Source organism: Physcomitrium patens, chromosome 22, assembly GCF_059467195.1.
Source record: "Physcomitrium patens ecotype Gransden chromosome 22, ASM5946719v1, whole genome shotgun sequence".
NCBI lineage: Eukaryota > Viridiplantae > Streptophyta > Bryopsida > Funariales > Funariaceae > Physcomitrium > Physcomitrium patens.
The window spans coordinates 3,076,675-3,098,390 of NC_143431.1; the positions used below are offsets into that span (position 1 = coordinate 3,076,675).

The 21,716-nt window shown below is 41.0% G+C and overlaps 1 protein-coding gene and 1 long non-coding RNA gene across 6 annotated transcripts; both read right to left on the reverse strand.

Moving 5' to 3' along the window:
• Positions 1-3,786: 3,786 nt before the first annotated feature.
• LOC112274963 (uncharacterized) lies at positions 3,787-14,505 on the reverse strand. Of its 2 annotated transcripts, none has more exons than XM_024504854.3 (9): positions 13,569-14,505; positions 12,907-13,253; positions 12,172-12,261; positions 11,696-11,780; positions 10,391-11,515; positions 10,198-10,274; positions 5,069-9,881; positions 4,801-4,906; positions 3,787-4,449 (listed from the first exon to the last, which is right to left on the reverse strand). In XM_024504854.3, the coding sequence occupies exons 2-9, from the start codon at positions 13,000-13,002 to the stop codon at positions 4,338-4,340; spliced, it is 6,504 nt and encodes a 2,167-aa protein (XP_024360622.1). In that variant the 5' UTR covers positions 13,003-13,253; positions 13,569-14,505; the 3' UTR covers positions 3,787-4,337. The 2 variants fall into 2 exon arrangements, with proteins under 2 accessions (XP_024360622.1, XP_090102502.1); XM_090246376.1 differs by having other exon boundaries at positions 12,907-13,363.
• A 3,363-nt stretch (positions 14,506-17,868) lies between these two features.
• Positions 17,869-21,419, reverse strand: LOC112275157 (uncharacterized). Of its 4 annotated transcripts, none has more exons than XR_016500015.1 (7): positions 20,839-21,419; positions 20,377-20,510; positions 19,933-20,044; positions 19,590-19,679; positions 19,134-19,211; positions 18,721-18,892; positions 17,869-18,506 (listed from the first exon to the last, which is right to left on the reverse strand). It is a non-coding gene; the product is annotated as an uncharacterized LOC112275157 (long non-coding RNA). The 4 variants fall into 4 exon arrangements; XR_016500014.1 differs by having other exon boundaries at positions 19,134-19,232; positions 20,839-21,403; XR_012216455.2 differs by having other exon boundaries at positions 17,869-18,892.
• Between the last annotated feature and the right edge of the window lie 297 nt (positions 21,420-21,716).

Here is a 21,716-nt window from a genome sequence, read left to right on the forward strand (position 1 = left end):
CATTTCAAACAAATTAGACGGAAGGCTTACAACTACCTCTTACAAGGTGGTTACCTATAGAAGTGATGCAAATGGGATAGTAGAATGTAATAGAGAGTAGTTTACAAAAAAGAGATGCAAGAATAATTAATCCATGAATTCCATGATAGTTTGTAGGCTAGACATAGAGGTATTTATGCCACTTTTAATAAGCACAAAGAAAAATATTGGTGACATAATATGTATAGAGATATAGTGAAGTTTTTAAAATCATGCTAGACTTCTCAGATATACTCATAGATTTGACATAGAGATGGATTGCATCCTACATATCCACTTGCAATACATTATAAATGAATTGTGGACCTAGTTACTATGCCTATAGGGATATGGCAAATGTGGTACTTGACTCTAGTACGAGAAGATTAATCTAACCAAGTAGAAGGAAGAGCTCTAAGAACAAAATCCATTGAAGGAGTTGAATTTGTAGATTTTTACTAGAAGATGTGATTTGTAGATATGGATGTATTAGAAAAATTACTACTAATTGTAGAGAATTGCATGCATATAAGGCTAGACAATTCTTTGAGAGATGTGGAGTCAAGCTAGCACTTACTACATGTTATAATGTAGAAGGCAATGCTAAAAGTGAGCGAGGTCATCCTCCTATTATAAGGGCCATTGTTAAAGCTTCCAAAGGAAGAACAAGAAAATGGCTAAGATTATTACCATTTGCTCTTTGGGCTAATCGTACTACTCACAATTCAGTGACAGGATATATGCCAATAGCGTTAATGCAAGGACAGAAGCCCATTATGCCAATTGAAGAGCAAATACCTACTTAGAGTATCTTGTCTTGGCAAGACAATATATCTAAAGAACTTCTTGTACTTCGAATTCGTCAATGAGAGAGAAGACCTGAAGATGTAAAAAAAGTAATTATAAGGCTGAGGGAGTCGCAATTGAAGAATAAAGATAGATTTGATAAGCGATTTAGATTGAGGCCAAAAGATATTCAAGAAGGTGATTGGATTTTGGTATATGACAAGAGCTTGGATAACCAACATAGTGCTCTTAAAAAGTTCTCTAAGTGTTGGTTTGGACCATATGTGGTTGTACATATTTTGGATAATGCTACATATGCATAAAAAAATTAGATGGAATAAGATTCAAAATTCCAATTGCAAGAAAACATATAATTTTTTTCAAACAAAGGGATCAAGAGCTAGTCCTTGAAGATGTTGAAGAAGAGTTTGATCTATCTAAGTATGAAGAAGAAGAATTGGATATTGAAGAAGATATTATTGAGGAAGTAATATGACATCAACTACAACTTTGATTCTTCTTGGTGCATACCGGAGGATGCACGGGTTTAGAGGGAGTAGATGTCGTATTGTGGTTCGAATACTATATGAAAATAATGTAATTTTGTACTTAATATATAATTTATTAAGTAACATGGTGAGAGCCATATTAATAGATTTTAGTTAGTTATAGAATATAATTTGATTATTACCTTGAAAAGGAATTGTTTAAAAAGATTACCATTGAATTTGTATAACTTTAATTTCTTTTGATAGTGGTTTTTAAGATTGGTTTTGATTGATAGTAACTTCTCAATATTTAGAATCACCTTTGTTAGACATTGGTGACCTTTGAAAACTTATTTTGGTTCTCTTATTTGGTATTTAGGACATATATTGAATAAATATTATAAAAAAAAGAATTTGAGAGGGATTTTGGTAAAAAAAAGAGAGTTTAAGGCATCCATATAGATGAATGGAGATGGATGATAAAAATCTCCATTCCTATTGGTCAAAAATCATAACCAATGGACTTCAAGGAGACTACCCAAGGCCATATTAGAGATTAGGGTTAGTTTTTGGAGGATTTTTTGAACTTTGAAGGCTAAGATCAGCAAGTTTAGATTTTTGGCTATGGTTTTGGTACAAATCTTGTATGATTTGGAGTTTATATATAAAGGAGATATAGGCGCTCAAAGTTAAGGTATTGATTTGGGAGCTACTTTCACTCTTTTTGACATATTGCATGCGTACGGAAGGCAATTGAGGATCGGTGACTACGACTAGAAAAAACACTTTTGCGGCTACACTTTTTGCATACTACTTGCTGGATTCCAAGTTGGAATGAAGGAGTTATTGGATTTTGAAGTTAGCACATACAATCTAAGGGTAGTAAGTGACCCGATTTACTAGTGGTTGTGTCTTGAACTATATCATGAGCAATTTGATAAGGTTTTGGCTCAAAACTTCAAGAAATGTGTAAATTCATGTTAATAAACTTTTTACATAATTTTGATGACATTTGAATATTGGGATCTTGAGATATTAAGAAAATAGTACTCGAGTGCTTGTAAATTGGGGTTTAGAGTGTCTACTAGGATTTCTTAGATGCTAGAAGATTGGGAGTGAATTTGCAATTGGTTTTTTTTTGTGGTAAAATTTAAGGATGAATTCTACTTACTCTATAAATTTGAGATAAATTGAATAGCTAGATCAAGAGTTATGAATTTCTAAAGTTTAGGACAAGAAAATCCTTTGTAGGAAAAATATGTTTTGAAGGGATTTTATTATATTTTGAGTTTTATGCAAATTAAAGGAGTTTTGGAATCTAAGATAAGATTTATATAAAGGCTTAAGCTACACTTTCTATAGCTAGATACCCAGTGTATTTCCAAATTGCAAATCATGCCATATGATAGCGCCTCCAACAACAATAGCAAAAATAGCTTCGCAATAAAAAAGGAATATGCACGAAGCAATCATGAAACACAATCTAACAACAGTTCAAAATCAACAAAGAAACACATACCTTCTCAATTTTAAAGAAGTAGTGGAAGAGCTGCGAGAGAGTTCTACATCAACGCAACACCCAAAAAGGAGATTGAAACCCTATATTTCTCATACATATTTCTCATAATGGATGAACTTCTACAATAGATGAAATCCAATTCGAGGATGAAGATTAGTGTACTAGTGGGAGTATTGAGAGAATTATACTGTATAGTACACTAATCTCATGTGTAGAATACTGTCTACTCTATATTGACCTTACACCAAGAGTTGTGACTCTTGGTGTCACTGTGGTACACACAATATATATATTGTGTATCAATTGATCATATTAATAATGACGTTTTTAACAGGAGGTCTTGCTCTCCGTGAGCTTGCCTGGGAGGAAGCAATGAGCCTGTCCGGACGATGAGGGCGACCGTTTAGCAGACATAATCCTAAACAAAATCGTTCATGTACAGATCAAACAACTACATTGTAAACCAACATTAGCCGTTAACTGACGTAGGAATACAGATACATTGAAGAGTTATGAGAACTTACTGAATGATTAGAATTACTTCTTAGTCGTAAGTTGTCCTCAGCGTTAACAGTTCTAATCTCAGCACTTTTCACTATGAAATTTACAAGACTCACTGGTATTTTTATCTAGCAGTAAGAGTCACGTAACTGTAGTACAGAGCCCAAGATGTACAGGTTTCTGTAGTTTACCAACATCATACGTCACTGTAGTACATCTTTACTTGATGATCACTCATGCACTTAAGTAGATCAAAAGCTTGGGATTAGATCCAGTTGGGGTGGATTCTGGAAAATTCTAGCAACATATGGCGAAACAAATTGTCCGATTCATTCAAGCACCGAAAATGCTGTCAATACCAAGCTAGCCTTGGCACGTCTCCAGCACACACTCCTCATCGATTTCTGCCCATCGATACAGCTATTCGCTTCACACGTTCATGGGAGGTCCTGGATTTTTTTTTCAACTAAATCATGAAACAAAAGTTGGATTCTGTGTTGACCGAATATTTCTTTACATCATCTTAAACCAAGCTCCTAACTGTCATACTATGGGTTTCATGCTCTTTGTTCAAATCATACTACAATCCAACTGGACTTGTAGTGACCATACACAAAAAAAGATATTCTATGTATATCCATACCACCCTAAACTGATTTGCTAAGTTGGTTATAAAGCCTAGTACATACATTGGGTAATACAGTACACAAATCACCGTTTGTAACCAACGTTGACACGGCTATTCTAGAGTTGATTTAACATATCTGACTTACACCCATTTCCTGTGCTACCTACTGGAACCCTGCAAATTCCGCAAGAGAACTGGATTGCAGCGTGTGACCGATTTTGGCCATTGGAATCTGGAGGAGATCTGTTAAAACGGTGACCACATCGAAGGATGACCAGTATAGTCAATTATCACATGCTTGATAATTGAATCGATGAATCCTCAAATCCTGACATTTTCTTACACACTTCATGATTTCGCAACGAGGAAGGTTAGTATGAACATATATTCACGTAAATTACAATGTAGAAGGTTTCGAGCAGCAAGAGCAACATAAAGTCCGGACAAACTTGAACCGGCGTATTTGTCGCACTCTCTTCTCAGTCTGAAAACTTGACTCACTGGATGATCTGCACATGAGATACGTAATCTGACATTTCAGCTGCTGATATTACGTCAACCGATTCATAAAAAGTGATAACTATTGCGAGTAGTGCCAAATCCAGAATGCATCAAAAATCTTCAATCCGCACATGTGTGAGACCATAATCCCAAGGACGTCCAGACGAAAAGCAGAGCAAGTGAATCTGGGTAGCCTCACGACTTCATTTTCCAATGTCAGCCAAATGCCAAATTATGAAGCATTCCACATTATAACTAAACGAACAGCCCATGCAACCATGGCGAATATGAAAAATTAAGCACATTTTTTGGATGAGAAGGCTCTTCCAGTTATACGGTTTGATTTTTTTGTTACTTACGAGTTGCAGATGATGGAGTCGCGTAAGCTAGAAGCATTCGACACGAACGAAGTTTTTTTAGTCGTATTTGAGTGTACAGGCGACATAACTGCTGCTTCATCAAAATCTGAGGAATGAACCAAGTCATAACATTATCATTCATGTAAATAAAGAGTTTCTTTTTACCTCACTCCAAGATGGCAGTAGGAAGATAACCTAACTTGATAATTGCGAAAAACTTGACATCCACAATAAACAGTTAAACTTATAACGTAAATTTGCGACAAACCTGAGTCATTTCGAGTGGGCGATTCTGCTTCCTTCTCATCACCTGATAGATAACTCCGATCATCCTGGAAAACGGCATGTTTCTCCATGGTGTCACTATGGCTGAGATTCGCAATAGTTCTGGAGGAGTTAACTTTAACTGGACTTGGTATCGTTGTGGGTACTGGGATCGCACTAACAGGGTCACCCCGAGAATCTATGATCGTCAGGTTGTATAATGATCCAATGAAGGAACCCGCAAGTACCTCCTTTTCATCACAATCCGTATTCCTTCCGAGTGCGTAAGAAGTCATCTGTGTCTTTTCTTCCTTTGAAAGCTCTGAAGGCCACACAAAAATATCATCTCCCGTTCTCTTCTGTTGCACTTCGTTTTGGTAAACTCTTTCACTTTCATCTGCGGGTGTAGAGACGAAGGCATCCAACAGCCGTGTGTTTTGATTACCATTCACCTGCTTACAAGTTTCTCCAGTTCTTTCATTTTCAAAATGTGGTTTACTTGATTTCTCAACTTCTACTACTTTTATTGACATCTCTTGTTCTTTCGGTAAGGAGACTGAATTTAAAGGCTGCTCGCCCCTGTTAGCGACACTCTCATGACCACCCAACGAGAGCTTGGATGTTTTGTAAGTTGTCTCCAGGGTGTCCCACTCTAATCTTTCGGATATCACAATTGTGTTGTTTGAAAGTTTCAGAGGCCTTTTTTCATCCCATCTTTCTTCCCCTCCATAGTCTCGCCTGGTGCTGACGTGATTTACAGGGTGCTCAGAAACATCGTTTATCTGCTGAGAAGTTTGACTTGCAGCGCCACATTCCGTGAAGCTCTTATCTCCTTGACCTTCAATTTCTTCAGAATGCGTCACTTCTTTGCAATCTTCAACTGAAACGATATCAGATGAAAGGGAGTTGTTCGAAGAGACAAACGTCAAGGGTTGCTTAAAATTACCTTGTACAAACATACTTGAGCCTGGGGCATCAAAGTTTTCTTCTGATAATAATTTTCTAGAATCCACTGGTCTTTGGCAAGGAAGAGTAAATACCCAATCATTTTCATTTCCACTCGTAGCTGTAGTGGCACCTGTATCTTTCGCTACTCGGCAGAAGTTCTCATCCTGTTCAACATCATTAACTTTCAGTGAAGAAGGAGACGTCTCGGTTTTGACAGGATTAAGGGCAGGTTCCGAGTCAATTACACCTGTATAATCGCCCCTCTCGGTAAACGGGTTATTACCTCCATCGGATTCAGTTCCATCCAAAGCATCCTTAGTTTCAGAATCCGAAGTCTTATTCACTTCGCCTTCCGATTCCTTATTGCGATCATGCTTCAACGAAGAGTTCTTCTCTTCGTGAGAGTTCGAAGGAGCTGTACATTCAATCACTGCTAATTCAGCTCCCTTGTCTTCAGCTAGAAATAACTCTTCGGGTTCACTCAATAGCGTAAAGACACTATGGGGAGTGAAGTCAACTTTTTCCTCTTCCTGAGTCGACGACTGGGGAGTTTCACAAATCATATGTGGGACTTCTCCAACCGGCTGTAGATGTCGATCGGACTGAAAAGCAGGAGTGGTGACCATCAAATCTGCTGAAATGGACTTCAGAGATTCCCGCTGAATTAACTCTGGTTCCCTGTGTTCCTCACTGGTCACTTTATTCCTCTCCAGGTACTCAGAAAGTGGAGATTGTTGGTCGCCATCGACCCTGGGAGAGAGTTCAGTGTCATAACTGCCAGAGATCAAGCTTCCAGTTAGATTCCCTGCATCAGAGGCTTCTAAACTTTTCAGTACACAGCTTTCACCACCAGATTCCTTTTCCGTAGCTTTCACTGGAAGAGTCACTTCTATACCCCCCTTCACCTTGAAATATCCGGTCTGTTGGACATTTACATCGCGAAGCGAATCGTCTTGCTCAAAGCTAGATCTTCTGCTACTTCGAGACCCAACCAACGATTGCTCGGATACATCATCACCAAGGAAAAAAATTTCCTCATGATGAACACCAAGCAAACTTTCTGTGCAACGCTTCAAATCACCTCCACTTGAATCAATGTTTCCAACTTCCCCCGTATATTGGACTGAGTTAGAGTTGGTCTTGTCAGCTTGCGCTAAATTATGGCCTTCATTTTCACGATGATGGGTTTCATCAGCTTGAACAATAGGTGAAACCTCACCCTCGTTCAAGCTCAAAGGGTCATAGTTGTCACTTTGAGCTAGCGTGTCTTTACTATCGGGTGATGTCCACTGAGTAGATACGTGCTCAGCAGCGTCAGTAGTATGCTTCTCAGATTGAAGAGATGATGGAATTTCGCTTTTAGTCAGGTATGAACCATGTGGATCCCTAGAGACTTCTGAAACATCCCTTTCACATGGGCCCGCAACTTCTTGTTCACTCTCCTGTGATCCTCCAAACCCTTCGAAACCACCCTTATCTGCCACAGCCTCAATACAATGGACATTCACAGGTTCGACGATAACATTGAATCTATCATCTTCAGCATTTTCAATCAAGTGAGACCTGCATTTATGGACTTCAGACTGTTCATTAGATACGGAGAGACTCTTCAAGGCAAATATTTCAGAAGTTTGATCAGCATCGGCACTTGATTCAGGACTAGCGGAGGTAGAAATGTCATGTTTATGGCCCTCAGTCTGCAACAAGTGCACATCATTCTCAGAGCCTTCCGAAACAGATTTAGTATGATCAACGCGAACAGCTTGCTCCAGTGCTGTATCCGGTAAAGGTTCTCGGCTTCTAGCAAATCTTGATTCTTCTGAAATGTAGCGAGTGTCATTGTCACCCTCTTCTTGTACATAAGAGGGCAGAGCTACACTGTCGATCTCAGACGAAGTTTTAGAACGCGGGCTATCTTGTATAGCAGCCCCTTCCAAAGAAATATTTGTGGCTGCATCAGTACTAAAAGTCATTGTGCAACCGTTTGCGGGATCCGTTTGTTGATTACAAACAGAGTCGGCGAATTTGTTTTTGATACCATACGACACTTCTTGGGAATTGATCATACTGTAGCCACTCACTTCTTCATCCTTTTGTTGCCGTGGGTTTTTGCCTTCAACCAAATACGGCTCATCTTCACCTGTTTTGGTAATGTGTTCGTTAGGGTGTCCTCCGGGGGTATGGCCTTCTTCGATTCCTGTAGAAATTTCTGAAGTCTCAATCCCTGCAGCATCTAACTCCTTTACATCAGATCCACCTGTTACCAAGTCTTCTCTGACAAGAAAATCCCTATCATGAACCTCCTCACCTGAAGGAACCGAAGCTAATGAATCATCTTCAATAGATTGCGGCTCACAGTTTTTCGTAGGAAAGTCCATTTCCATCTCATTCTGAGCGAGAGCACCAATTAGCCCACCTTCACAGTCGGTGACAACTACTTCAGAATCATGGCAAGATACGTCGGCAAACACGTGTTCTTGATTCCCCTCCAGGTCTCTATCGTCACTGAGCAGAATTACGGAATCGGTCACAACCGATGCCTCAGTCTTTTCCATTTTCTCCGAAGGAGACCTATCAGATAGCTTTAATTCGAGCGCATCATGTGAGTGTACTCCTGCGTCAGTGCTTCCATCAATGGCGGATGAAGCAACCACCTTCATGACGTTCCCCGCAACAAGGTCCTCTTGATAATTTTGAGATGACGAAGACGGAAGAGATGTGCCGTTTGCAGTCGTATTTGTTAGAGGTGGAAGCTCCTTCGGAGAAATTGGTCTGCTTCCAGTAATATAATTGACTAAAATCATGTGAAGACCATCATGTGAAGCTGGCTCGGTAATCACCTCATTCTCACTCATCTCATCCGGAATTGAGTTATCCTCGGATTCAATAGAGAGGTCAGAGCTTCGGTCTTCATCACTGTCAAATGTCATCAAGTTATAACTAGGAGTAAGCAATTCTGCACCTGGTTCAAGGTCCAGCTCAGGGTTGTTGTCACAGGGTACCGAACCAGTTTCTTCTGTTCCTGGCACTTCGTGTGTATCTACGTCAATAGTGGAACAGAATTCAGAAGAGACGTTGCCAAGCGGAAGTGTAGTTTCCTCATCTTGAGCATGAGAAAGGACCGTGCCACCCTCAAGAGAGTCTTCAACAGGCACTGACTGCGGGACTTCTTCTGTTCCTTGCTGTCTCAAAGATATCATGCAGCGTTCATCATCTGTATCATAGTCAGAGTTGGATAGGCTTTCGCCCTTCTCTGAGGATTTGGAAGAAATAGAGGTGCTTTCATCATCTGAAGTTGAAGATGAACTGGAAGAACTAGATTGCGACGATGAAGAACTGGAGGAGCTATTTCTGCTGTTGTCATCGTCACTGTCCTCACTGTCCAGAGCAGACGAACTATCCAAGATATCGGTCATAGCTTCCACATTCTCTTGTCCCTGCCTTAAATCAAGGGACTCGTGTTCTCGGCTTTCTACCTCACCCTCTGATAGGTTGCCTACACCTGGTATACTTCCTTCAGTAGGATCTAAGAGTAATTTGGAACTTTCCTCCTTGTCTTTAATAGCGATTGACGCGAAAAGCTTGTCACTCGCATCGAAGGAAAAGGGAGGGAGCGTACTAGGGTGATGTTCGTGATTTGCTATATCCCCCTCGACACAATCCACTGATAAATTGTTGCCTCCTATCACTTCCAGTACGACCTTCCTCATGTTCTCATCAGCTTTGCCCATGTCAATTTGAGCATTATCAGACACTCTTACATTGCTCATGCAGGATTCGACTTCAATATGTTTCGACTCGGTTTTCTTTGCACTAAAGCTAGAGTCCTGCTTCACCTGTGTTGTATTTTGTACAGGAGAAGACAGCTCCTGCAGATAACAGGGATGAAAGTATTAGGAAAAAATCATTGTTAATATCTATTATTCCACTAAATAGGTATTTTCAGCAATTCTAAACCGCATTAAAATATCAACAGCAGCCGGAGAATCCGGCGCAGTGGTTCAAAAGCACTTCTCAAATTAGCTGAAAGTGTGCACCATGCACTAAAACCATTGCAAGAATGATTTGCTGTAGTTGTGATTCTGTGCTAGACAGTATCTTCGGATGGACATATCGCAACTACTAATTTTCATGGTGAAAAAGTTGTGTATGGTGACACAGATTCACCATTTTGAGTAAGCATACCTCAGTCAATTGCTGAACTTGGGTGCTTTTAGGAGTTGGAACTTGATCAGGCAAAGGCACCTTTTCAGAGTGTATTCCTAGCAAAAAACATATAATGTTTACATAGTGAGCTTAAATGACGATCACCATGCATACCAGGCATATAACGGGAGGACGAAAAGAAATGAGCAATCTTGAGCTAAAGATGTCGAACCTGCTTCACTTTCAAAGTTCTTCTCGTTAAGCAAGCCAGGAGCACCTTCCAGAACTAGTCCAGAACTTGTCCAGAACTTAACAAGTTTTTGCACACGGCCAGAACTTCTCGTCAATGAACTGGGTACGAGGACTTCTGGCGTTTCTTCGTCGACTTCCTTCGCATGAGAACTATTTACAATCCTCATTACATTTCCCTGGTCAAGAGCTGTAGTTGATGAATCATAGAACACTCTATTCGGAGCTCCAAAGGTTTTCGCGCCCCGGACGCCATTATCCCCATTATCTTCACCACCCGATTTGTCAACTTTAGGAATTGGCACGCTTGTACTCTTCACACAAGGAACATCGTGTGTATCTAGTTTATCTACGGCTTGGGTACCTCCCACACTCTTCAACCCACTGTCCCTGGAAACTTCAAGAGGAAGTGATCTACGAGGAATATTGGCATCCAGCGATTGTTTCAGTTCCGATTCCGAATTCAATCGCAAGGCACTGTCTTTGTCGTCTTCAATTTGTAACAAGGATGCCATGATGCTGCTGTCATGATGCTTTCTGAACCTTGCAGAGCCATGATTATTCTCCTCATCCTGCTCCGCAAGAGGCTGTAGTCTCTCGCCATAAGGAAGAGAGAGGTTGCCGTCTGAACTAGGCATGCGGGAGGAGAACGATCTCCTCGGTGGAGTGCTGCCTGCACCATCCCAGCCAGCACCTGGCAATGAGGATGGAGGAGATATACAGTAAGATTGAGTCCTCCGTGGCGAGATAATTTCAGAAGGTATTTGTACTCCAGGACTTCCTACCACTTTAGCGTAGTGCATAGAAAATGAATTTCGAGGGCTGGAAAAACTCCCCCGAGGGCTCAAGGCAGAAAAGCTTCCACGAGGACTTTGAAGCGGACTTGGAGGTATGGAGCCTCTCAAGGAACCAAAAGCAGGGCTTGATCTTACGGAAGAGTGCCATTGGACATCTATAGCATCCAAAATGTCGTCGCTTGTGAATTCCGGTGCATCTTTGGATGCCAGAAGGGGCCGAACAAGCTCCAACAACTTAATGAGCGTGTCAGCAATGGCTTCGTATCCATATTTCTGAAAATGGGTGAGGATCAAAGGAGCCACTGCAACACCTGGAGCGGCAACACCAGCTGAACTTTAAGTAAAAAATACCAATTCTCAGGTGAGAAAATTCTATTCAAATTTTATAGCCAAAATTCTTTACTTAAACAGCTTCGCAGTGCACTTGTAAGAGCGGAAGAATTTACAGGTGACGAAAAGATATTTAAAAACAGATAGAAGAGAATTTTTACCTTGAGCAGCCAAACCGAACAGAAGACTTGAAATAGTCTCCGTGTGAGACTGCAATCGATCTTTCGAAGGATCCTTCAAGAATTTCTGAGATATCATCGAGGAAAAAGGGTTTAGTAAGAGATGTTTGCATCATAGAGCTTCAATTGTAAGAATAAGACACAATTCACGCCAGCCATTGAAATGCTGCAGTTCTTCTCTATAACCATCAAATGTACAGGATTCAGGTGTCAGCATTCAAATGGTTCATCTTTTCAGTTTCAATGACTCAATAGATTTGAAGTTAACACGTTTGACAGTTTCAATAAGAAACTCTGCCATCACCGTTTGCGGGGGTAGCAGCCTAGAAGAATCAAAGCTCCGGCTCAGGGCGCACCAAAACCCGTATCAGGAACCAATTAAACCTTGAGAGGCATTTTGTAAGGACCGATACCTTTCCATAAGATGTGGTGAAAGAAAACTATTCGATAATATTTACCTGAGTTTCAGGAAAGGAAGAGTCGTAAATCATGTCCACAAGTATTTGCAGTTCATCGTTCTCCTCCTCCAGTCTACTCTGTACATTTTTCTGCATGACCAGAATCCAATCTACGTACCATTAGTACATATTTAATACTGTAGGATTCTGATAGCTTAGAAATTTTTCACATTTATTTTTATTTCCGCAGGTTTCCAGGGGTGTCCTCGAAATTTTTTGCTTTGCGCTCATCACAAGGGGTTATGTGGTGGTCATTGCTGAGGGTGAGGGATAATTCAAACCCAGATAGCATCTGGCTGTCAATTGAGATACATCAGTACGAGAAGAGCGAATTTTATGTTTGTCAGAAGTCTAGATTCTAATTTTGTTGAAATAATGAGAACTTGTGTATTGAAGAGTTAGCACAAGAAGCAATTAAATTCGTCTGTCAACTACTTGAGGCAGAAGCTTTTTATTCACAAGCTGGTAAAGATTCTGAGTGATTGTAGAGCAAAAATTAAATATTGTTGCGTTCACTTGGATGCTCGGTTCATGACGTGGTCCATCAGGTCTCTCTGTATAGTCGCAGTTTTCAAACGACGCGATAGTCGCTAATAGAAGGTTTCAAAAAGAAAGACAAAACAAGAGACTCCAAAGACCCGAGCGAACACATGATTTAGAAGTGGCTCATCGCAGGGGATGGCCGAGCCTCCAGAAGTAAATGTTCAGGGCGACAAAAGGAAAACTTCGACGTACCAGCTCTTGTTGAAAGGTCTTGTTCACGAGCTCCGCAGATTTCTGTGTATCTTTCAGCCTCTCCGACCAGGAAAAAACTTTGAATAGAAATGCCATTTTCAATGCTTCGGGTGAGGTACCCTTACGTGCTAATTGTACAAAGCTACAACTCAATCACCAAGAATATCATGCAATTCGAAGCAAGCGATCGGTCAAAGGGCAGTAAAATATGCTATGGGTTGTCCGAACGCCACACGGCATGAAGAGCCAGACTGACATGCCTGCGTCCAACTAGTGCTATTAAACAAACTCCAGCATAGACACAAGCCAAACTTTCCCCTTCTCCATGTAAACTCTTCAAGAGCGGCCTGTGAATCAAACACCTAAGTCTTCCATCAGAGAGTGAGCTTCAAGTTGGATCGGCTTGTAAGCGCCACACTTGCAAATATTTGAACATTCTTTCTCCAAAAACTAGTGGCTGCAAGAACCACTCGTAAGCTGGAGACTCAGCAACAGAAAGGTTCACTTGGTACGTCCTGTAGTGACACATAGTACAATGCAATTCCAGAGTGCGGGAAATTCCACGACGAAGAGAAACTTAGCCGCATTCCAACATATCGGAACCAAACCATATACTACTGAAGTCGATTATCAACTTCTTTCAATGTCAAGCTGTAACGCACCTGCTGCAAGGAAGAAGATAAGTTGACGAACACTTCATTGAAGTGCTCGGTTCCTACTTGGGGACTTCCAAAATCGGTGTAGCTGATTCTTTCATCACGGCGGACAAAGGACAGGCTGTGTTGTACAAGGGTCTGCGCGAAAATCGAAGTTCACTCATAAAACCACTTCTGTTGTTTGCCATTTCGATGTAAGACTCTCGAAGCAAGGTTTTCAAAGTTCAAGCATAATTCTCCTCATTATACTCCACCCATGAGAGCTCTGCATTTTGCCATAACGTGCTGTAGGCGAAATGTATCCCCAACAAATCATTTGGGTGATGAGTCCCCACAGCGATGATTTACACATGCGGAAGATCGTGCAGAACTCGAGAATTGATGCTAAACTCTTGTGAACTGCTTCTTCAAATACTCTCACACCGTTTTACGGCAGTCATTGAGCAGCAAGTTAACCATCCTCTAATGGTGCGAAGATGAAGCCTACTCCAGTATCTCTGGAATCCCCAATAGTCAGAGGTGTCGACAACTGACACTTTTGCAATATCGAATGCCCGCTAAACTGCGATGGTGGTTAAAATTCCAGAATGCGTAGAGCACAATGAACAACGAAAGAAGGTGCACAGTGCGTTACTCTTAAGAAATTCAGAAGCTTCGACCATGCCCATTTAGGCAATAACAGCCTTGACTAGTTTGTGCTACGTTCGATTGTGAGACTACACACACATCACGTACGCATGATACCAAATACCCCAAAACGCGCCGCTCCTACTACTGCAGCTCAGACTCTAAGAAAGTCAGTATTAAACCTTAACAGTACTGACAATGCAAGGATACTGTCACACGACGAGCATTAGCGACAATCAATTCGATTCCTAATGTCGCAGCGCTGAAAAGAGTTGGCCACATTCTGCTGCTGTACACACTGGCGAACTGAGCAGGTCATGGAATAATTGGGTCATAGCTCAGCATCTGAGAGTACAATATCAGTGACAAAGGAATTGCCGCAGAGGTAGTTCACTTCCTTTTCAAGAGTACCGTCCTTCCCAACCAAAATCCTCCCCACTGGTTTCATGTCCACCATTACCTGTGCAACCCCTGGTGTCTGAACAATTAAGTTCAACACCTTAACGGTTAACCCCATGCCTCCACCCTAAACTGTAATTCCAGCTAGATTTTCTTGTCTACATGCCCTCCCTTCCTGACATTGACAATAATACCAAACCAGTGGAAGCATTCAAATATCAGAATTTAGAAAATATCCTCATTGACTCTGACAATGAACTACACAAAACCTCTGCACACGCTCTCATTAGCAACGATTCTATAGCAATGCTGGAGGTTAAATATCGTCGACGTCTTCCCACTACTCCCACATCTCCCCAATTTGGCCCTTCTCTTTGAAACAGGTGTCTCCGTAGGGGTCAGACACGAGAGGAAGAGGAAGACCTCGGCAAGCCACGCATCCCCCCCCCCCCCTCCCCCCAACCTTGCAAAGGTTACGCAGCTTTTTTTAACATTCGTGCGTCATAAAGCAACACACCACCCCTTTCGCTGCAGAAGCCTTTGGAGGACTCAACAACGACCTCCACGACAAAATCCGAGACGAAACGTGTGGAAATCTTGTCCAGGCTAATATCTTACAGAAAGTAGGTGTTGTGGGTATTTTGACAACGGACGGAGAAAGAATCGCCCAAATCACGCGTTCCGGCTAGTCATCATAGCCACATCCTCATCTTCCGTCCCTGTTTGACGGTCACGTTCCGCTCGCCGCCGCGACCCAGCTTGTCGAAACGCTGCACTCTCCCAAAGCGTCCTCCGAAGGCGTCGCAACGCAATGAGCGTCTGTGTTGTGGCGCAAAGGCCTGATCTCGTCGCCATGAACACGCAAAACAAGCTTGGATTCTACTCTACGAGAAGCGACGAAGCATCGTAGCTTCGGCATTCATAGCCTGCGTCAACATTCCTGCCGGTACCCAACTTTCGCACTGAATTTTTGGCCTTCTCCGTGTCCATGCACGAAACACCATCCATGAATTCCCCGCCTCACTGCATCGTGGCTCAGATCGTCACGGTCCCACGGCGATGAACGACACACCTTCGCTCACGAGGTTCATGACGACGCTGCTGCGGCGGCGGCGTCTTCGGATGAATAGATTTTCAGCCTTCGGATGTTTCATTTGTTCATGTCTTCATTCCTCTATCTTGGTCCGCTTCAGAAAACAGCTTGGGAGGTGTGAACGCTCGTTTCAAATGATGCTTTTATCTTTAGGTAGTTTGGGAGAGAATGAGCTCACTTTGCCAAGGGGTCTAGTGAGGACAAAATTACTTTAATAGGGAGTTTTAAACATGGCATTTTTGGGTAATGTTTCACCTATGATGCAAGTTTGAAGTATCCCATGATATTTCAAAACATCATTTGATACTCCACCAAATCACCCACCTCGCAAGGTTGGTGATTTTGAAATCGAAATATCAATAGAGAGGAGGGTCAAATATCAAAAACCTCATCTCTTGCCTCAGCTCTCTTCCCTCTTTGACTCCATACCAAGGGATTATAAAGTATGAATCAGGGGTAATATCAAGGGGTAATAAAGATTGAATGGTGATATTTTGGATTTGATATTTTGAGTGATCTTGAAAATATGAGGTGCTAAAACCTAGTTATTTGGTTTTGGCAAAAGTGTTGTGTTTGAAACCCCTATCGTGGAGCTTATCTAATGCATGTTTGATGGTTTCTTGCAATTTTCCTTTTCATTTTTCATTTTCTTGAGAATCCTAAACATTATCCCTGAAAAAACATTTTTTAGTTAGGGTTTTTAGTGTTGTGTAGAGCAATGCCATTGGAAGCAACTGAAAATGAAGTTTTTGATTTGAAGGAAGTGTGGGTTTATTGTGTGTTGAGTTGTGAGTATGAGCCCAAATAAAAGAAACTGCACTCCAAATCTTTAAACAACAAAACAAAATAAAAAAGGATTAAACTTGAGTTGTTTTTCTGAAATTTTATGAGTTGTTTATTGTTTAAATGGCTTTAATAATGGAACCAAGATTTTTCAACGGTCTCATGGTTTTGGGATGTTTAAATTTAATTCTTTTCATTCATCTCTTAGACACACAGTTTATATATCAATAGTCATGAAACAGAATGAAAATTGGTATCAGAGGAGAAGTATTAGATTTGGTAATCTTGGATGTTATCACAAAACTGTTGAATTTTAAGTCGCAGTGTAAATAACAGATGTTTCTTTTTCATTACATTTGAAGTCAAACTAAAAGAAACCTGCAAATGCTTGTTCTACTTTTGTTGTACATCACGTGTTTATTACTTACTTTAAAAATAAATCGTCTTTATTCTTATTTTACAACACTGGATTTTTTTGGTTTAAAATAAATTTAAAAAATACGTATTTTTGAACTAACATCTGTATGACATGCAAATTATTGACGTATTTTTTTAACAAACGCTGCCGAGACATTTTATTTTAATATAAGGTCGAAATTTTTTATTTAAAAATTTGGATAAAAAAATTTGACCTTCACATGCAAAAGTAAAATAAACAAATAAAGAAGCTTGAAAGCTGTTGCGACTTTTTACAAAGTCTGATTCCTAGTATTGATTCCTAGAGATGTTCATCGAATTGAAGATGTCAGTTTTTTTGTAAAAAGAGGGAAGGCAGTTTCTTGTGTGAGATAAAGATATTCATCACGGTCAAAATTTCAAGTTTTATTGCAAAAAGATGGTCGGTGCACGCCTAGCTAGAACATGTCACAATAACCAATCATACTTTTACCAAGCCAAGTAACTCATGTATCATTACACTAAGATGAATATTATAATCCATCAAAGTATGTAAATAATGCACAATTTATTTTCAAGAATATGTACAAGCATACATGAGTCAAACTAAAATAAAGTGCCAAGTTATTTGCATGCAACGTTTTCGTAATTCACTACTATCAGAACTTTTTAATAAATCTATAAATTGATTGATAATTATTGATGTTACTGTGCACAGAATGTAAATAATACATCTCAATATATACATATATATATATATATATATATACATACATACATATATAACATTTCGAGTAATGAATTTAGTTTACAAGTAAACATTTTCTTCCTCAATATACTAGATTAGGTTGTATTTTAAATACGCTCAGTAGATTCATTTTTTCTTCTGCATCTTAGTTGCTTGAAGTGCATGACTTGATAACAAAATAGCGAGGCCAAGGAAAAACTTTCTGAAGACAGAACGGTGCTTAAATGATTGTCGTGAACAGTGACGATATCCTATAAATGTAGTGAAAAATGGGGTCCGCTGATTGCTTAAGTAGCGAATGTCATTAACCAAGGCTATGCATGATGACCTACTCCAAAAAAATGTAGATGATGGATAGGTCATCGGATGCATCAGGGTGCCAAATATCTTTACATTTGAGGACCAGTATGTTTCTGGATCTAAGCTCACAAACAATCCTCGTAAGAAAATTCGTTTCTCCAGAAGCAGGAACCTAGCAACTACCCATGTTAAAACCAAAACATCCCTGTAGACTTCACAGGAAGAGGATAGTTAAACACATGGCCTCTAGTGTGGAGACAAAATTGAAAAGAAGCAACAGCCGTGAAAGAGTAAATGCCTACAACGTTCCTGGTTCTTGTAACTCTTTCTGGAACAGCTTGAACCTGAGTGAACACTCAGACCTACTCTAATTCCACAGATTCTGTCGCGTGCATTACGTGCTTACATATCCCTCGTCTTTGTCCAGAAATTGAAAAATGTTTGCCCAGGGAATAGCAATTCGTGTTGAAATTCGAGAACGTAAATGTTACGCTTGAATTATTCCAGAAACCCAAGGCACTGTCACAGGAGCAGTGGGATGCTCTCGCCTGTATTCTTCATCATAATGAACTTTGAAGTTTAAATTAGGCTCATCTGCCTGCATACAAAATGACATAAAATGGCTCAGATCTTCGTCATACAAAGAGCGATATAAGTGCGAGAATATGTCACTGGGACGAATCAATGAACAAATCTGCCAGACGAAACCAACAAGCCTGTTATTTGCATGCTTAAGCCAGCATTCCTGGTGCTTGTGCTCATAAACATCAGGAGAGAAGCAGCCCCCCCTCAGCTGGGCAGAACACCCATACATTGCACTTTTTCTCATTGCTTTTGGCTGCCCGGACTTGCTTCAGGCATACTTCACAGCAATCTGCTGCACTTTCCACATGACGAGTCAGACCCCAGCGTACCGACCATAGTCTGTGTGCGCCTCTACGTGGGATACTTCAGGTACAGGTCTTCCAGGAATAATTCCATCTTCTGCCCCTCCAATAAACAAACGATGAGTAAAACACAACACAAGCATAACTAATATGTGTAGCTAATACTTTTCACAAAGAGAAAATCACATCGTACACCACTTAAGCATGAAATCAACAAGAATCAATCACTCTTCGCCAATTAAATCATGTCTTGTGGACAAAATTATGATCAATTCAACTGAAGAATCTAGCGCAATTTCAAACATACCCCAGGGTTCGATCTACAAAAAATAGCTTACCGATCTCCGGTCCATCTTGCACCTTTCCACTGCCTTTACTTTGGTCTAGAACGTTAACCACCTCATCAGGCATCAACTCTGCCTCCGGAGTAACATTGTCTACATGAATGTCAATTCAAGCTTGAAGTGCCTTGATCAAACAGGTTCTGACTCCTAACCCAATCATTACCAAATGGATGCACAGCAACTCCTCAAAAAAACTACTGCAGGAGAAGCGTGTGCTCCTAAATCTACATATACAAGCCTACCGATGCAACAAACTACAAATGAACTCATGTAACTTCTCAGTCATTTCAGTATAGCACCGCTTTGATACGGTATAATCCCAATTTGGAATTTTTTACAAATAACACAGGGGCATTAAAACATTAAACAGCCATTTGTGTATAATTTAGAACCCATGAACTTAAGCTAGTTAATCAAATTGGCAGCAATATGATGTTTTTTTAAGAGCACCTTTTACTTGCGAGGTCCATTCAGTCTCCAGTAAAGCTGCTTCGCGGCTCTGTGCATACTTAAGCTTAATCTTCCTCTATTTGTCTAATCCTGCGCAACACACAAACCAACAAAATGTGAGATTTGCTGTCGATCGCCCAGAAACAATGCCTCTTCAACGACTTTTCATTCATAACTCGCCAAAAAACTTGGCATATACGAGCTCCTCTGATTTCTCAACAAATTTTGGTTGTGTCCTATGAGTTGAATTTCAAACTGAAAGAACAAATGAAGATTTCAAACCAGGCACCCCGAAAGGAACAGATACGAGACTTAACATAGGAAGGTATTTCACAGGGTGTACCTTGGAACCTAAGTCCAGTGATGCGTTTGGAAATCTCAGTTTGTTGCCTCTGTGATGTCTTATCACTGGCAATCACCAACGCTGATAAAGCCTCTTGTTCTATTTCTTTCACCTGAATAGGGTCACATCAATCGATGACCATGGTCTTTTACACTTTTACAGCAGTTAAAAAAAACTCTTTGATGACAACTATAGTTCTCTTGTATCAACCGAAGCCAAAGTTCAGAAATCTGAAGTACTGTTAATTTATCAGTAAGCATGAGAGTAAGATGAAACCAAGCACCTCATCACCAAACGCTCAAGAGTTATGATGAACATCACGAAATAACTAGAAGGAACAGACGGCGGTGTCTTACCCTAATGCGCCAGGAAACCTCTCTCTAATAGTGACATGCAACAAGCATAAGGAAGCTGTTAGGCATTTAAATAGTTTCACAGGCTTACTCTCGCAATTAGTAAAACAGGATTTGCCGCAAGTCGTGTCTAAATCGCATCTCGAACTACCTCCAGCCGCTCCTGCGCGTTCAGAGTGGTTGGAAGATGGGTACCTAAAACCTACAGCCCCTCAAATTGCGAAACTACATAAACCATCAACAGCAAAGCCCTCAGTATCAGTTCCCCCAAATTACATGAAACCGAGCTTCGTCACCGAGCTCAAGCTATTCCATCAGAAATATGTAGACAAGAAAACTGCCAACACTCTTTCAAATTCCCTACAACTATCTCATCTGGAGTTTGAAGTGCAAAGGACACATACAGCCCAAATTACTTCAACGTCAACGGAGAGCACTGCAGATCAACGCCAAAAGAGACTCCAAGCTTTACAATGGGGCTCTCACCATGAAAAGAAAAGACTGCACCTAAAAGTAGAATAAGACGCTGCTGCGCAAGAATTAGCTTTCCTACCATCAGCTTGGCGAGTGTACATGAGAGGTAACTTCATGGCAGGCACGTAGTAGGACAGGAGCAAACACTGAGAAATGCATACCGCCACCATCAAATTGCAAGCACAAATGACCACGGTGGCCTGCTTGAACGAAAATCGCGCCCAATCAGCCATGTCACACCCTTTTTGCCATCACATGCTAGTCCTCCTCTAAAACCATCCGCTCTTTGCAGCTAAAACCCACACGCTCCACCCAAGGCTTCTCCAGCCTTTGGACCAATCCTCACCACATTCCGCGCACGCTTCACATAACTTACAAGCTGTGAATCCAAACGACTTCCTGCCGCGAACAGCACCCTTCCTCCCACGAACAGCTCCAACCCAACCCAGTGAACTTCTTCCCTTCAAAGCCCTAACTGGTTCTCCATGAACTCCCCGAAATCCACAAACTCTCCCGGATAAAACCATCACTCTAGCGCGTTCGAGGCCAGAATAACAACAACCCATCTTCGAAAATCTTTCGTGCGTCTTGAATTCACCTGGTGGGTTGATCACATCTCTCAAGAGATGTTCGAAGTTGCTGCTTCCGGAGAAACAAGCTTCGACGAGCTCCTGGCGTCGATCACTCTCCTACTTTTGCTTTAAAGTAAAAGCTATCCATGGCCATGGCCATCACTCATCTCCTTCTTGGCAGCTTCTGATGATGACCATGAGCGGCATGCCACGAAGGCATGGGTTAACGTGGCAGTCTCAAGGCGACTCCGGAGAAAGTGACCGGCTAATCCGGTGATTTTAACCGGAACCCAAAGCGTTGGTACAGTCGGACAAGTTCAAAGCGGGGGAAACGATGATCTGGAATGATGACGTGGGATAAGCCTAGTGGTAAAGTTATGAGCTG

Coding starts and splice junctions, on each gene's coding strand:
- LOC112274963 (XM_024504854.3), bottom strand. CDS start 13,002: ATGGCATTTCTATTCAAAGTTTTTTCCTGGTCGGAGAGGCTGAAAGAT. Junction 12,262..12,906: donor AGACCTTTCAACAAGAGCTG/GTACGTCGAAGT, acceptor CTGGTCATGCAG/AAAAATGTACAGAGTAGACT. Junction 4,907..5,068: donor GCCCACTCGAAATGACTCAG/GTTTGTCGCAAA, acceptor TTCATTCCTCAG/ATTTTGATGAAGCAGCAGTT.